General features: G+C 33.2%; 2 protein-coding genes across 7 annotated transcripts in view; one reads left to right on the forward strand and one right to left on the reverse strand.

Moving 5' to 3' along the window:
• Mns1 (meiosis specific nuclear structural 1) overlaps positions 1-14,725 on the forward strand; it is a 63,473-nt gene that overhangs the window by 40,990 nt on the left and 7,758 nt on the right. The window contains exon 11 of one of the 3 annotated variants that reach the window (XM_047539509.1): positions 4,064-5,685. The exons of 1 other annotated variant lie outside the window; for it this stretch is intronic. The gene's annotated coding sequence lies outside the window, so the exon portion shown is untranslated. Of the gene's footprint in view, positions 1-1,173; positions 4,006-4,063; positions 5,686-14,725 lie in introns of those variants that run through there. One more of the 3 variants, XM_047539510.1, reaches the window with a different exon arrangement.
• Tex9 (testis expressed 9) overlaps positions 1-14,725 on the reverse strand; it is a 36,590-nt gene that overhangs the window by 7,582 nt on the left and 14,283 nt on the right. For 3 of the 4 annotated variants that reach the window (XM_047539514.1, XM_047539513.1, XM_047539515.1), the window contains 4 exons: positions 13,461-13,633; positions 11,524-11,606; positions 10,936-11,109; positions 3,392-3,526 (listed from right to left, as the gene is read on the reverse strand). In XM_047539514.1, coding sequence (XP_047395470.1) covers positions 3,392-3,526; positions 10,936-11,109; positions 11,524-11,606; positions 13,461-13,633 — 565 coding nt within the window. The remainder of the gene's footprint in view (positions 1-3,391; positions 3,527-10,935; positions 11,110-11,523; positions 11,607-13,460; positions 13,634-14,725) is intronic. The other variant, XM_047539516.1, reaches the window with a different exon arrangement.

The following is a 14,725-nucleotide window of genomic DNA, read 5'->3' on the forward strand; positions in this document are numbered from 1 at the left end:
TCTGGCTTCTTCCCTTACCACTCTACCAAAACATTTCTCAGGTGATCACTTTGGTATGGTTGAATATAGCAGTTTTTTTTTTTAACAGAACTTGACTTCACAGCCTCTTAGCATTCAACACTACTGACCACTCCTTAGAAATACTGGAATACGTCAAGGCTCAGTCTGGCCCTTGCTTTTCTCTCCCTCTTGCTTTTCTCTCCCTCTCACTTAATTCTGTCTTCCTACTCATTGCAGACTTAGTCTGAGAAATACAAGAGGAAATGTATAATATATAACTTCAAACTTAATATATTCTTAAACAACTAAAAATTTTCTTCTCCAGAACTATTCCAGTGTTTATTTCAGTGAATGGTACTATCTAGTTTTTAAAAACCAGAAGTCAAAAAATCCTCCCTTAAGCCTCCCTTTCCCACAGACCATATCCAGTCTATCACAAACCCCTAATGCATTGAACCTAGGGGTGCATTAGGGGTTAACCACTGAGCCACATCCTCAGCTCTTTTTATTTATTTTTATTTTGAGGCAGGATCTCACAAATTTGCTTAGGGCCTCACTAATTTGCTGAAGCTGGCTTTGAACTTTCAATCTTCCCACGTTAGCCTCCTGAGCTGCAGGGATTACAGGCATGCACCACTGTGCCTGCCTCTAAATATATTTGGGTACTTAACTCCTTCCATTTCTACCACTATCACAAACTACATCATCATCTCACACACTTACTCTTAACCAGTCTATGTGCATCCATTCTGGCCTGCTTGCCATCAATCCTCTGCCCTATGGAGAATAACTGTACAGTAGTTTTGCACTGCTCTTTGGATGAAATCTAAAATCCTTAACCCTGGCCTAAAGGAGTCAGATGATTTGATCCTTATGTACTTAAACTTGAAGACTCATTTTGTATCACTCCCTTCACATCTGTTTTTGCCTTTCATTAACTTGTCCTCTTTTCCTGCCAGAGAACCATTTTTACAATAGTATTCCTTCTGTCCATAATTATCTCCCTTGGTATTTAACTCCTATATATTATTCAGAGCTTAGCTTACCCACAGCATTTCTCATAGTTGCCCCTTAATTTTGCTTGATGGGTTATCTAAACATCTATTCCAATCCACTAAAAGCTGCATGATTGCAAAGAACACATTTAATTTTCATCTCCTTTATATCTTTCAGCCTCTAGTAAAGGTCTGGCCAATACAGTACTTATCAGGCCCTAATATTTCTACATGAATTAATGAAGAATCAGAAATTATGTCTTCCTAAATGAAGAAACATGGACTTTGGTGTCATATTGTAAAAGGATTTCAAGCAACCATCAAATCAAATGCCCTGTTTTTAAGTGGAATTCCAATTAAAACCTTACTTCTATCACTCCTTCCTTCAGTGTGACTTCAGCAATGACCATGTGCCAGGCCCTGAGGACATGATAGTGACTGAGACTAAGGTTCCTACATTTATACAGCACCTGGTTTAAATTGACTGACTTTACATTTCAGAAGTTACTCTTACTTTAAAACCAAATTTGCTTCCTAACCTCTGTGGAGAATAAGTTTACCATTATTTTTAAAAACAGATCTTTAACTTTCTTATGACTAGGAGGTAATCTTGTTCAATTTTATGGAAACATGACTTTTCCCTGTTATATTCTTTAAACATATAGACTGGAATAATTTTAATTGCCTATTTAAAAATAATTATATGTTTAATCAGAATGAGAAGCACAAAGAATTAAATTGAAAGAAAAAAACTGCTTACAAAAGAAAACACAGATTAGACTATAAGAGAATTACCATATAGCCCCAAAACATCCCTCAAAGATAAATGTTAGGCAGAATAATTGTTTTAAAAAGTATAAGACAAATACATAGTTTTTTTAAATTCTAAAATGTTACATTTTTAAACTCCGGCCTCAAATGTCTACATTATAGTACATAGTAAGCAATATATTCACAAATATGCCACTGTATTTAAATCAGTCACCCATAATGCATTTCTGGGGTCAGAAGTTTGTATGTTGAATGCATCTAAGTTGTTTTTATAGTGTTAATGATTTTAAAATAAGTTGTTCACATAACAAGTCTTCATCATCTGAATTTTTAAGATGGCCGGGTAGAATAAGGGGAATCATCTGCTAGAAACTGAGTTTTCTTTCTACTTTTCTAATGTGTGCTAATATAAAGATCAGTTCTGCAACCAGAATTGCAAATACTGATATGTATATGTATATCATGGTTACTCTTCCTTTTACTATCTTCAAAATCCTTTTAAAATGCAAATTAGAAATATTCTAATATGCTAATTATTATCTGTAAAGATGACTTAATTTGTCATCTGATAACTTCTACTAATAAATCTAAGTTATCATGCCATCACTGATGGCCCTTGAACATGAAAATAGTTTGATCAAAATAGCATAAATGATCTCACAGATGATATTGTTAAAACTGCAGTCACTGTCACATTTTTGCCTCTGTTAAACATGCTGGAGGACTAATCAAGGCCAATTCCATTCTATGCCTATTAAATGTTACTAATGTAATCCAGAATATATTATCTGTGTATGAAGTAAAGGTGGTTCCTAATTTCCTCATATAAGAAGTCATTGTTAAATTATTAAATGTTGTCCTAAGGGAGAGATTACAGTGGAGTATCAACTTTTGTCCTTTCAGGTTGACAGAGAACCAAAAACTAATGGTCAATATTTACAGAATGTACAGATGTCTTCATATACATCAGTACTTGAGCCTTCATTTATTTAACAGTTATTTAAGGCACTGAATGCTATTCCTATGCCAAGTACTGGCTAGACCTTGGAGATGGTGATCCTTCTAATAGCTCTGTAACAGTAGTTATTGAACTATGGTTTCAGAACCAGCAGCAGCGTCACCTGGGAACCTCTTAAATTTCCAAATTCTCAGGCCTCATCCTGTTTACTAAATCACAATCTCCAAGGCTGGGACCCAGCAATCTGTTTTAACAAACTTTTCAGGTGATCCCGATACAAGCTCAAGTTTGAGAACCACTGCCAAGTAAAATAGCCCATCACTTTCTATACTAGAAAACTGAGGCTCAGCAAAGAATATAACCAACATATGATGGAAAAGACACTCCCCACCTCCACATTACTTATCCCAAGAGCTCAGTAAAGTGTCTGGCATATAACATGGGCATCCATAAAGATCTTTTGGATAAAGAAATGAATGAATCCTCTAAAGAACTGTGGTATCACCCAGTTATGGTAACAGCCCCAGCATATAATCCTAATTTGCTGAAAATGAAAAATGTTCACGTAACATCGGGGATTGTAATTTTAAAACTATTATTTTTGATGCTTGCGTAAGAGGAAGTTACCAAAAGCAATCTCTACCAAAACTATTTAATCTTTTCATACCTTGTTACTTTGCCTTAATTTACTTAACTCCAGTTTATACTTCTCTGTTTCTTCTAGGGCTCTATTCAAGCGAACCTCTGTGGTGCTCTGGGTAGTGGCAGCCTGTTTTTGTAGTCTTCTTTTATTTTCTAATTCCTGCATAGTAAAAAAGATAATTTCCATTTTTATATTTTCCACCTTTTCATTCTTTGCTTTTCCCCAAATATCCCTGCAAACAACCCCCTACCCACTACTGGCCCCATACACAGCTAGTGGCTGAACACTAAGTGTTAGAGTTCTCAGGGACTTCTAGCCCCAAACTGGTATTAGAAAAATATATCCTAAAAATGTAGTTGTGAACTAAACTCTCAGATTACCTTGGAATTTTCTCCCTTTATTGATCCACAGCAATATAACACATTCCCTATTTTTTTATAAGCAACTTTTTATAACTACAGTTCTTTCAGAAGCCTCCCAAAAGACCAATGTAAGACATTCACTCTCCCACACTCTTTGTGTAGAACTGGCAAAATATGTAAGAAAATATTCATCAAGTGCAAAACATTCTATATTAGTCCTATAGGAAAATCCCAATTCTGAGCAGAAAAAATAATTTAAGGATGATGATTTTCTATATCTTGGGTTAGGATTACACTTACATTTCTGTAAATAACCTAGGATATTCTGTTGCAGAGAGTCAACAGGCCAACATGAAGAACATTAAGAAACATGAACATACTGGTAACTTCGAACTCCCACCAGAACCTGGCCCCTGTCAACCAGCCTCATCTCTCACAGATACTACCTTCATTAATATCAGCAATACTTGGATCACTCCCAGCCATGTTTCCTGCCTCTCAGTCTCCTGATCCCTTAACCTACTCATTGTTTTAATATTCAGCTATTGTTGTTCACAGGACTTTACCTCCTCCAGGAAGCCTCCCATCTCTAATCCTCACTATCCATCCAGGTTGGATTAGGTGCCTTTCCTTAGAGCCTCTAGGACATCTTGATATACATTTATTATAGTGCCTGCTGTGTGGCACTGAAACTGTCCATTTGCTTTATTTTCCCCACCACAGTGTAAACTAGCTCCTTGAGGACAAAAACTGTCTTAATTTCTAGCACTTTATTCTAAAGCATACAAAAGGAACTAATCACACCTTTATTAAATTGAACTTAATACTTAACCCACTCTTTACCCCCTTCAACATAAGGCTTAGTCTAGGGCCTTACAGAAAGCCATGACCCAAAAAATACTGTAGAACTTAAATGATGCAATAAAAACATAGTCTGTATTCTTTCACAATTTTTTTTTCCTGGATATATCACTATATCATCTTTGGATACTGATCTCCTTGGCTTTGAGTAATTAAGGGGGAAAACAAAACAACACATGCTGTTCTTTATGTAGGTTTCTAAACAAATCAAACTGCGTCTGGATACCATCTGCTGTCACAGTCTTCTTCACAGCTTTGTGGGTGGCAGCTACACTAAAAGCTCATATGATTTATCTCACTGTTCACATGGAAAAAGCAAAAGAAGCTCATTAGCTGCAAAGTCCACAGTTCTTGCTACCTCATTTCAGCCTCTTCTCACAGACCAGGGGAATGAAGCAATCCTTCTCCTTCCTGATGGTGACTTGGAACCTACTTCACCAAAAAATGCAAAACATCCTTCACTACATGATGTTCTCCCACCAGTTCTTGAATCAATACTGTCCCCTTCTGGGGAGGTGTGAGGAAGAAAAAGGATAAACTGTAGTCAGAAGAATAGTAAAGCAGGAAATAAAATTGTTCTATATACATAAAGCAAATAAGAAAGGAAAATCTAATAAACTTGAAAACATTTCTGTGTTCAATCATACTCTAGTATCTTTTACTAAGTACAGACAAGATACTATTGGCATCCTGAAAATAGACAATAAAATTAATGTTATTACCCCAAAAAAGCAGTTTGTACACTGCTAGACAAAAGTTTTATGAAAAATCCCAAGTTCTGAATGTCATATGTTTTAAAAGAAAAAAAGCTGGTAGCATAAAGAAAATAAAATTTTAACTTTAAAACCCAAATGCTAAGACCTTCAAGAGGAAATAATTTACATCCTCTCATAATTCTTAAAGCATTCATAAAAGGCATTGGGGGCGAGAGAGAGGTACATGAATCAGCCACAACACAATGATGTAAATGCTGGCAGAGTGACAAAGTTCTACAGTAATTCAGGTGAGAAAAATCAGATAAGGATAAATAAATGATCAGATCAGGTCTCAGAAACAAGTGACTAAGGTAGAATAAGAACAGACTTGGCAGCTGTGGAAAATGTAGCAATGATGTAGGGTGGGAGGAGATATGGGACCTAAACAGGTTTTAAATAAATATATATGTGTGTGTGTGAGATTGTATGGCTTGTTTGTATACTCACGAAAAAGAACCCAATAAATTTAATTTTGCAAGACAAAGGCAGGATAATAGCAAGGTGCAAAGTCCTTGAGTAGGAGTGAGCACCTGGGATCCATGTACAAGGACCAGCTTTAAACAGAAGAGGTAGTAATCCATTATAATGGGACAGAGTATATTAGTGTAGAAGCAAAGAGGCTGGAAGATTTCATGATAGGATGATGAAGTTATCTTTTGATTTTTGTTTTCTTAATGAAACAGGGGAAAGTCATGAACTCAGAGAGTCTAGAAAGGGTATTGGAAAGTTGAAGAAAGAAAACCAACTATGTAATAATCATCTCTGAAAGTGGGAGGGAAAATGTATTAGAAAATGCATTATGCTTAAGATTCGTAAATAAATTTAAAGTAGGATTGGTTAAAAATAAATTATGAATATCAGGAATGAAAAGGGTCATATTGTAGGTCAGATAGGTATTATAAATTGTAAATTATAAGTTGTATTATAAATAAAGGAATATTATAAATAAATTTATGCCAATACATTTGACTACTTAGATGAAACGGACAGGTTTCTTAAAAAATAGATTACCAAAACTGATTCAAAAAGTAATGTAGAATAGATGTATGCATTAAATAAATTGAACTGGTAATTAAAATCCTTTCTAAAAGAAAATTGCACATGATTTTACCTACAAATTATATCTTATGAATTATATCAAAATAGATCAATGTAACAAAGTAGAGTCCTGAAATAAACCATATATATTATATATACATATATATAATATATATGGTGTCAATTCATTTTCTAAACAGGTGACATGGTAACCAAATGGGGAGAAATTGCACACACAAAAAAATTAAACATTGATTTTAACCCTTAATACCACAAAATTTGAAAAATATGACATTATGTAATTTTTATTTTACATTATACACACAAATGTGCGCACATGCACACACAAATTATAGGAGAAAATCCCCATGACTTTAGAGCAGAAAAAGGTTTCTGGAGAGAATGAAAAAAAGAATGTATAGAATGCATCAAAATTTAAAACTGCTGCCTTTGGAAACATACTGTTAGGAAAATCCAAGTCAAGTCAGACTAGGAGAAATTATTCATAATACATATGCTTCTAAAAAAGGGATTAAATATAAAGAGGCATAAGGAACTCCTACAACCCAATGTTTTTCAAATAGGAAAAAGGTTTGAACAACACATAACAAGAAATGAATGAACAGCCAGTAAGCACATGAAAAGATGTTCAACATTAATAGTTTAGAAATAAACTGCAATGATATACTACTACTTCTCCCTTAGTAGAGCTAAAATTATTAAGACTGAGAATACCAAGTGTTAAGGATACAGAGGAACTGAATTTTCATATATTGTTAGCGGGAATACAAAATTCAATGATCACTTTGGAACAGTTTGATAATTTCTTTAAAAATTTAATATATAATTTCTATAAGACCCAGAAAATTTATCCAACATTCTGATGTTGGAAATGTATTCACAAAATATGAATCTACACAAAATACTTGCATATGGAAATTCAGTGGCTTTATTTCTAATAAACTGGAAAAAAATTCTAATGCCCAAATCAACTAGTAAACATATAAACAAAATGTGGTATATCTGCAAATAAATACTACTCAGCAATATAAAGAAATGAACCATAAAACAGGTTACAACACTGATGAATTTCAAAAACATTAAGAACAAAAATATCCAGACAAAAATTGCATATTTATGATTCCATCTATATGAAATTTTAGAACAGAGAAAACAAAATTGTAGCAAAAGAATGCAAATCATCAGTTGCCTGGGTCCCTGGTTAGAAACTGGAAGTTTATCGGAGAAGTAGTACAAAGGTCATTTGAAGGAGAGACAAATTTTCTTTATCTTGATTGTGGTGTTTATAAGGATATATTAATTCCTCAAAACTCATTCAACTGCAAATGGGTGCACTGGCACATACATGCCTGTGAGGCTGAGGCAAGAGGATAACAAGTTTGGAGCCAGTCTCAACACCTTATCATGACTCTGTCTCAAAATAAAAAAAAATAATAATAAAAAAAAAGGACTGGGGATGTAGCTCAGTGGTAAAGCACCCCCCTAGATTCTATTTCCAGTACAGAAAACAAAACCACCTCATTGAACTGTGTATTTTTAAAAGTCTTAATTGTATTTAAGTCATTCCTCAATAAAGTTAATTTTTTAAAAGATCATCAACAGAAAAAGTCTAATGCTTTTTGTTTTTATACTTTAGAAAGTAATCCATCTGTCACCATCAGCTGCTAAATAACTTAATACACATATTTTAAAAAACAGTTGACCTTGTTTGTGGGCAGAATGCAGACTTTGGAGTCAGACAAAACAGTTGGAATTCTGTTTGCTTAACCACTCAGACTCAGTTCCCCTACTATGTAACATTAAAAAAATTATTCCTCTTTTTCCCCAAAGGAAAGGGTATAAGCAGTGCTGCCTTTGAGAACATTTATCCATTGATAGAGTACAGGATGACAAAGAGAATGAACATAAAATCACCCATTAAGAGGATTCAGAAATAAGGTAGTAATTGCTTGAACCAAGTGGTGACAATGAACTGAAAGAGATGAATGAAAACATTTGAAAGAAAGAATGCATAGGATAGGATTTGAGAGCAAACAAATATGTAACCAAAGTCTTGATATTATTTGAGACTAGACTAGTCATAGGGCCAGTGCTTGGGTGTGTGGTGAAAAATGGTAGCCATAACAAATTAAAATAGCATAGCCAGACACAGTGTCACATGCCTATAATCCCAGTAACAGGAGGCTGAGGCAGAAGAATCCTAAGTTTGAGGCCAGCCTGGGCAACTTAATGACCCTGTCTAAAAAGGACTGGAGATGTGGCTCATTGTAAAATGCCTCTGGGTTCCATCCTCAGTAATGAAAAATAAATAAGATAGATAAAAATAGATTTTAAAAAAGAGGTGGTAGAGTACTTGCCTAGCACACATGAGGCCCTGGGTTCAATCTCCTACACCACCACCAAAAAAAGTTGATTTTCTAATCACAGCTTTTTTTTTATACTAATCATCTATATTTCTTAAACTGACAGAAGTAAAATATGAACATGTTTACATTTTCTAGTAGCTACTTTGAAGAAGTTAAAAAGAAAAAGGCAAAATTAATTTAATAATGTATTTCACTTAACCCAGTATATCTAAAACATTATTTCAACATGTGACCAATATAAAAAATAAGATTGATTACATTCTACTATCATGTATAACTAATAAATAAAATAAGATTGAGATATTTTAAATTATTCATTCTTTTATAGTAAATCTTCAAAGTGTATGTTTATTTTATACTATAGCACATCACAATGTAGCCTAGCTACAAATAGTAAATGGCTGCCTTATTGGATAGCACAGACTTAAACCATTAGATACTAAAGTTATTTTTTACTACTAAATGAGTGGGTAAACAAACTGTGATATATATCATTCAACATTTACACTACTCAGCAATGAAATGGAATGGGCAACATGGATAAATCTCAAATGCTTTAGGGTAAATGGAAAAAATAAAGGATATAGCTTATGTGATTCTGGAAAAGGCCAAATTATCAGTGGTTGACTGGGGCTGGGATTAGGGGAAGGACTTGACTAAATTCACAAGGAATTTGGGGGTGATGAAATTGTTCTATAACATGATTATGGTAATGGTTAAACAACTGTGTGCATTTATCAAAACTCATAGAACTGTATACTAAAAAGTAAATTTACTGTATATGAACTTAACCTAAATAAATCTGATTATTAAACTTATTACCAAAAGACAATGGCAATTATACCAAAATGAAATGTCTAAAAGTAGGCTTTCATACAAACACATTAAAGAGATCACAATGATGTATTAATGGAGGCATATTTTCTTACAAAAAATCTCAGTACATGCTATATTATATTTTTATCATCACTAAGTTTTAAAAAGTAATCCTGTATATTTTTTATTATCACAATGGTAAGTAGAAAAATTTTAAATAGTTCATTTAAATATATTCTTTCCTTAGATATGACACTACAAGTCTAAACAACCAAAAAATTAGATAAAATTTCATACTTCAAAGGATACTCTAAGGAAAATAAAAAGCAACCCACAGATTTGGAGAAATATGTGCCAATTATATATCTGATAAGGAACTTAAAGCTATATATAGGATATATATAAATGTTATTACCAATAAAAAAAAATCCAATTTTAAAAATGGGCGAAGGATGTGAATCAACATTTCCCCAAAGAAGAGATACAAAAAGCCAATAAGCACATGAAAAGATGTTCAACATCATCAGTCATTAAGGAAATGCAAAACCATAATGAGGTAACTACTTCACACCAGAATAGTTCCAATAAAAAATATAATGTAACAAGTTTTGGTGAGAATGTGAAGAAACTGGACCCCTCCTTCCATTGCTGGCAGAATATAAAATAGTGCAGCCAGTTTAGAAAACTGAGCAGTTCCTCCAAACGTTAAACACAGTGTCACTAGATAACTCAAAAACCATATGTTCACATAAAACTTGTACATGAATGTTTATAGTGGCATTATTCAAAACAGTTGAACAGTGGAAACAATCCAAATGTCCAATGGATGAATGAGTTATAGCTATGCGATGGAATATTACTTGCCAATAAAAAGGAATGAAATACTGATTGGTGTTACAACATGGATCAACCTTAAAAACATCATAAGTAAAAAGTCAGTATAAAAATCACATATTATATGAGTCCAAGTATATGAAATTTCTGGAACAGACAAATCTATTGAGATAGGAAATAGATTAGTGGTTGCCTAGGGCTGGAAGCATTTGGGGGAAGAGAGGTTGGGTGTGGTAACCAAAGGGTACATAGTATTTTTTGAGACTATGAAAATGGTGTAAACTGACTGTGGTTGTAGTTGCACAATCCTGTGAATATACTAAGCCATTGAATTGTGTACTTCAAAAGAATGAAATATGGTATGTGGATTATATTCTAGTAGAGTTGTTTTAAAAGCAGAGTTTTCAGTAAATACTAATAACTGAACAACCAAAAGTGGTGTTTATACAAATGTTACTTTAATAGTTTTAATATATCTTTGGCATTAAGTTCAGAAAAAATAGCAAAATCATTACCCTTTCTACTGAAGACAACTGTTGTTGTAATCCATCACATTTTTTATTTGCTTCTTCAAAAAGACTTTTATATTTTTCTATTTGAGACTGTTGCATATTAATTGTTCGTTGCTGTCTCACACAATCTTCTTCAAAATTTTTTACTTGAGACTTTAAATCCTGAATTTCATCTTCCTAGTTATGAAATTAGAGAGAGTGTGACAAAATACACACAATTTCATATCCAAACAAAGCAGAAAGGAGGAGTTTCAGAATATGGTCTTTGATGAGATATTTATACCCATTTAATGAAGAAAAACAAAGCATATTCCATTTTCATTTTCTAAAATGTAAGTCTGATATCTTATTTGTGTTTAATAGTTTACCTTTGTAAGTAGGAAAAAGAATTCTAATTAATGCACTTTTAAAACTTATTTGTCTTTGTGATAATTCAACATCTCAGAATAAAGTTCCATATTTATATGTAATTTTAATTCAAAATGTAACTGAATTATACCTAAAAATAAAGCTATTTAAAATATAATTGAAACTGCCCCAAAATGTCTTTAAATGTTAGAGCATTTCTTTTGAGAAGTTTTAAAATCATACCTTTTTATTGCATTCACATACAACGTTATCCAATTCCTCCTGCATAACATGGAGTTTGGCCTTTAGAAATCTGATCTGTGCCTCTGTGGATTTAAATGATTGAATTTATTTTCTTTTGCTGAATCTAATATATCAGCAGTTTTAAGACACACTACTACTTTATGAGGAAAAAAATGCTTAAAATAGTGAGTCTACTGATATATCCCTGTTAAGGGACACTAAAGGCATTAAATACTTCTAAGATAAAGATGAATGAGAAATAAATCCTCTCAACAGAAAGGAACAACAAGGAACTATACACATCTCATCATTAGAACTCAGTTTAGAGGAAGAAAATTTTCTCCTGAGAATCTAACCTGTACCTGGACTCCCTAGTTTACAGACCAAATTCATACTCAGTAGGGTGGTCCATAATAAACAGAATTTACAGTGGTCTCAGGTCAGTAATGTCCCAAAGTGACTGACAGAATAGAATACAAATCTTCTCTAGTGAAAGTCTGTTTCAAATCTTATAGAGCAGATTTGTTTTTTTGATCTTTTCCTCCAACACATAACCCAGCCATTCCAAGCAATCATCTGGAGTAAGAGAAAATTCTCCCACTTAGGTCAAAGATTCTAAAAAAGGAAGATACTGAGAGTGGCAGAGATAATTCAGCAATAAGAAAAAAGTGGCATTAAGGTAAAGGTGCTTTGTCCTGGTTCCATTCTCTGTATATGGGAGCAGGAACATTGTGGACATGGGTGACTGCCTACCCATGGTCTGGTCATCACTTCCTTGAAAGCATCTTAAGCAAGACTGAAAGACCGCTGATTTATGATTTCACTTATCTTCCCTACCATACTTAGCCCTGGAAAGCTTGATTAGGCCAGTAAATGTAATAAATATGGAAATTAATTGTCTCCATTTATGACTGATCAGTATACAGTTTGATATCATTACACATACAAATTTACAATTTTCCAAAGAATCAAGAGAATATTATGATTATATAACAAAACTGCTAAATTTCAAATGACAGAGGGGCTTGCATGAAGTCATGATTAATTGACTTATTATAGTTCAGCATTAACTATGTTCATACGTCTAACTGTCTTATTTACTATTCAACAACATAGCTGGCTCCTCTTAAATTTAACAAATTTAGAGCCATTACTGATATTATAATGCTTTTGGATGATCTAAACTTCATATTATTCTTATAGTGATATGCAAAGGTTGAGTTAATAAAAAGGAAAATTATATTAGAAAACTTATTATTATAGTTGATACATCATTAATTCATTTATCCTTCTGCATGTATTGATTTAACATGCAATAAATAAAACATAACAATACATGAGAAGCAGAGATTTCTTAATGTTTTAATCATGAGCTATGCAACACTATTTTTAGTTGAAAAGTGCTCAATAAACCCAAACAACATTATAGTCATTTTAATTTTTACTTTTTGTAATAGAAAATATCAAACATCTACAGAAGTAGAAAGATAAGTTCATGAATTCCCACTTACCCACCACCCATCTTCAACAATTTATGGACTCACAGTCAATATTATTTCATCTATAATCCCACTCATTCCTCCCATCACCACATCCCACTAGATTGTTCTGAAACAAATCCAAGACATCGCAATAAATATTTTAAGTGCAAGAAATGTTCCCCCAAATCATGTTTTGTTTTTCACACAAGGGATTGAACCCAGGGGTTATTAAACACTGGGCCACATCCCCAACTCTTGTTTATTTTATTATTTTGAGACAGGGTCTAAGCTGTTTAAGGCCTTATTAATTTGCTAAGGCTGGCCTTAAAACTTGAATGCTCCTGTGTCAGCCTCACAAGCTACTGGGACTACAGGTATAGGTCACTGTGCCTGGCCCAAATCATTTTTTTCTAAGTAATTGTGATATGAAGAAAAAAATGACAAAAGAAAATCTACCTGTTCCAATATCTTTACTAACACTGGAGAAAATGTCATCATCTTCAGGTAAGCCCTCTTCCTCCAGCTGCCCTTCAATTTTGCTAATTGTTTTTGCAAGTGAGAAGTCTGAGAAATCCTCTGGAATGGCAACATCATCAGCAGTTTGTACATCAGAGTGTTTCAATTTAACACTAAAATTAAAAAATATGAATGCATGAAGATAAATGTTCATATGTGTGTGGGGTGTGTGTGGACATGTGCATGCAAAAATAGAAATGTAGAAAGGAGATACAGCCTTGCCCAAATATCAAAATTATTACAAATGTTAAATTCAAGATGCAAATTATGATTGAGACTTTGAAGGACTATATTATAAAAGACTTTGCAGACTTTCAATCTTTATAAATCACACAAGCTAAGAGATGACTTTATGAGGATAGTTGGTCTAGACATAGCCTCCAAACAAATGAACATAAAAACTAAGTACTGAACTTGGCCACCTATGTCAAAAAGCCTGTGGCTTTTAATTTTATGTGCTGCCTGACAAGAAGTATAAAAATTGATACTGCCTGGCCATAATTCTACCAACAAAGAATAATACCTCAAAGAGAATTAGAGAGTAAATAGTTATTGGTGTGCTCATCTCAACCTTTTTGTTCACCTAAGGAATCACATTCTAACTAAAATCAAATTTGATCAAAAAGCTGGATTTCTTTGGATTTCTTTCTTTCTTTCTTTCTTTTTTTTTTTTTTTGATGAAGTGGAAGAACTATGAAATAAAGGGCCTTTACAAAGGCACTGAGATGTGGGCAAGGCCTTACACGTCAACAAGTCCATGGTTCCAAAAGGTATCAGAATCCTGCCCAGAAATCCTTTCTTTAAAAAAAAGTATATGTAGGGTCTAAAAACAAGTTAACCTTTTCCAGTGATATACATATGCTACAAATGTTCTTCTCCTCAGTATTTTTTGTATTTCTCTTCTTATCCCTTTCTCAATTTTTCTTTCTTTTTAATAAAACTGGAAAAGTTATTTAAGCAATTAAAAGATAAGAATCAATAAAGAGTTTCCCTGAATTATAATGATTATCAGATTGGGTAATAGTCATATAAATATAATGAAACTTGCTAAGAATTAGACTGGATGGTACAACCTAACCTCTTCCTTTTCTAGAAAAAGTCTCCTAGCCTACACAGCCTTTGGGTGTCTTTTAAAAAATGATTCTAATTCTAAGGATCACCTTGAATTCATTTCACCAAAACCAACAGAAGAAATTATAACTGCC

The sequence above is a fragment of the Sciurus carolinensis genome, chromosome 2 (genome assembly GCF_902686445.1).
Source record: "Sciurus carolinensis chromosome 2, mSciCar1.2, whole genome shotgun sequence".
In the NCBI taxonomy this organism is placed as follows: domain Eukaryota; kingdom Metazoa; phylum Chordata; class Mammalia; order Rodentia; family Sciuridae; genus Sciurus; species Sciurus carolinensis.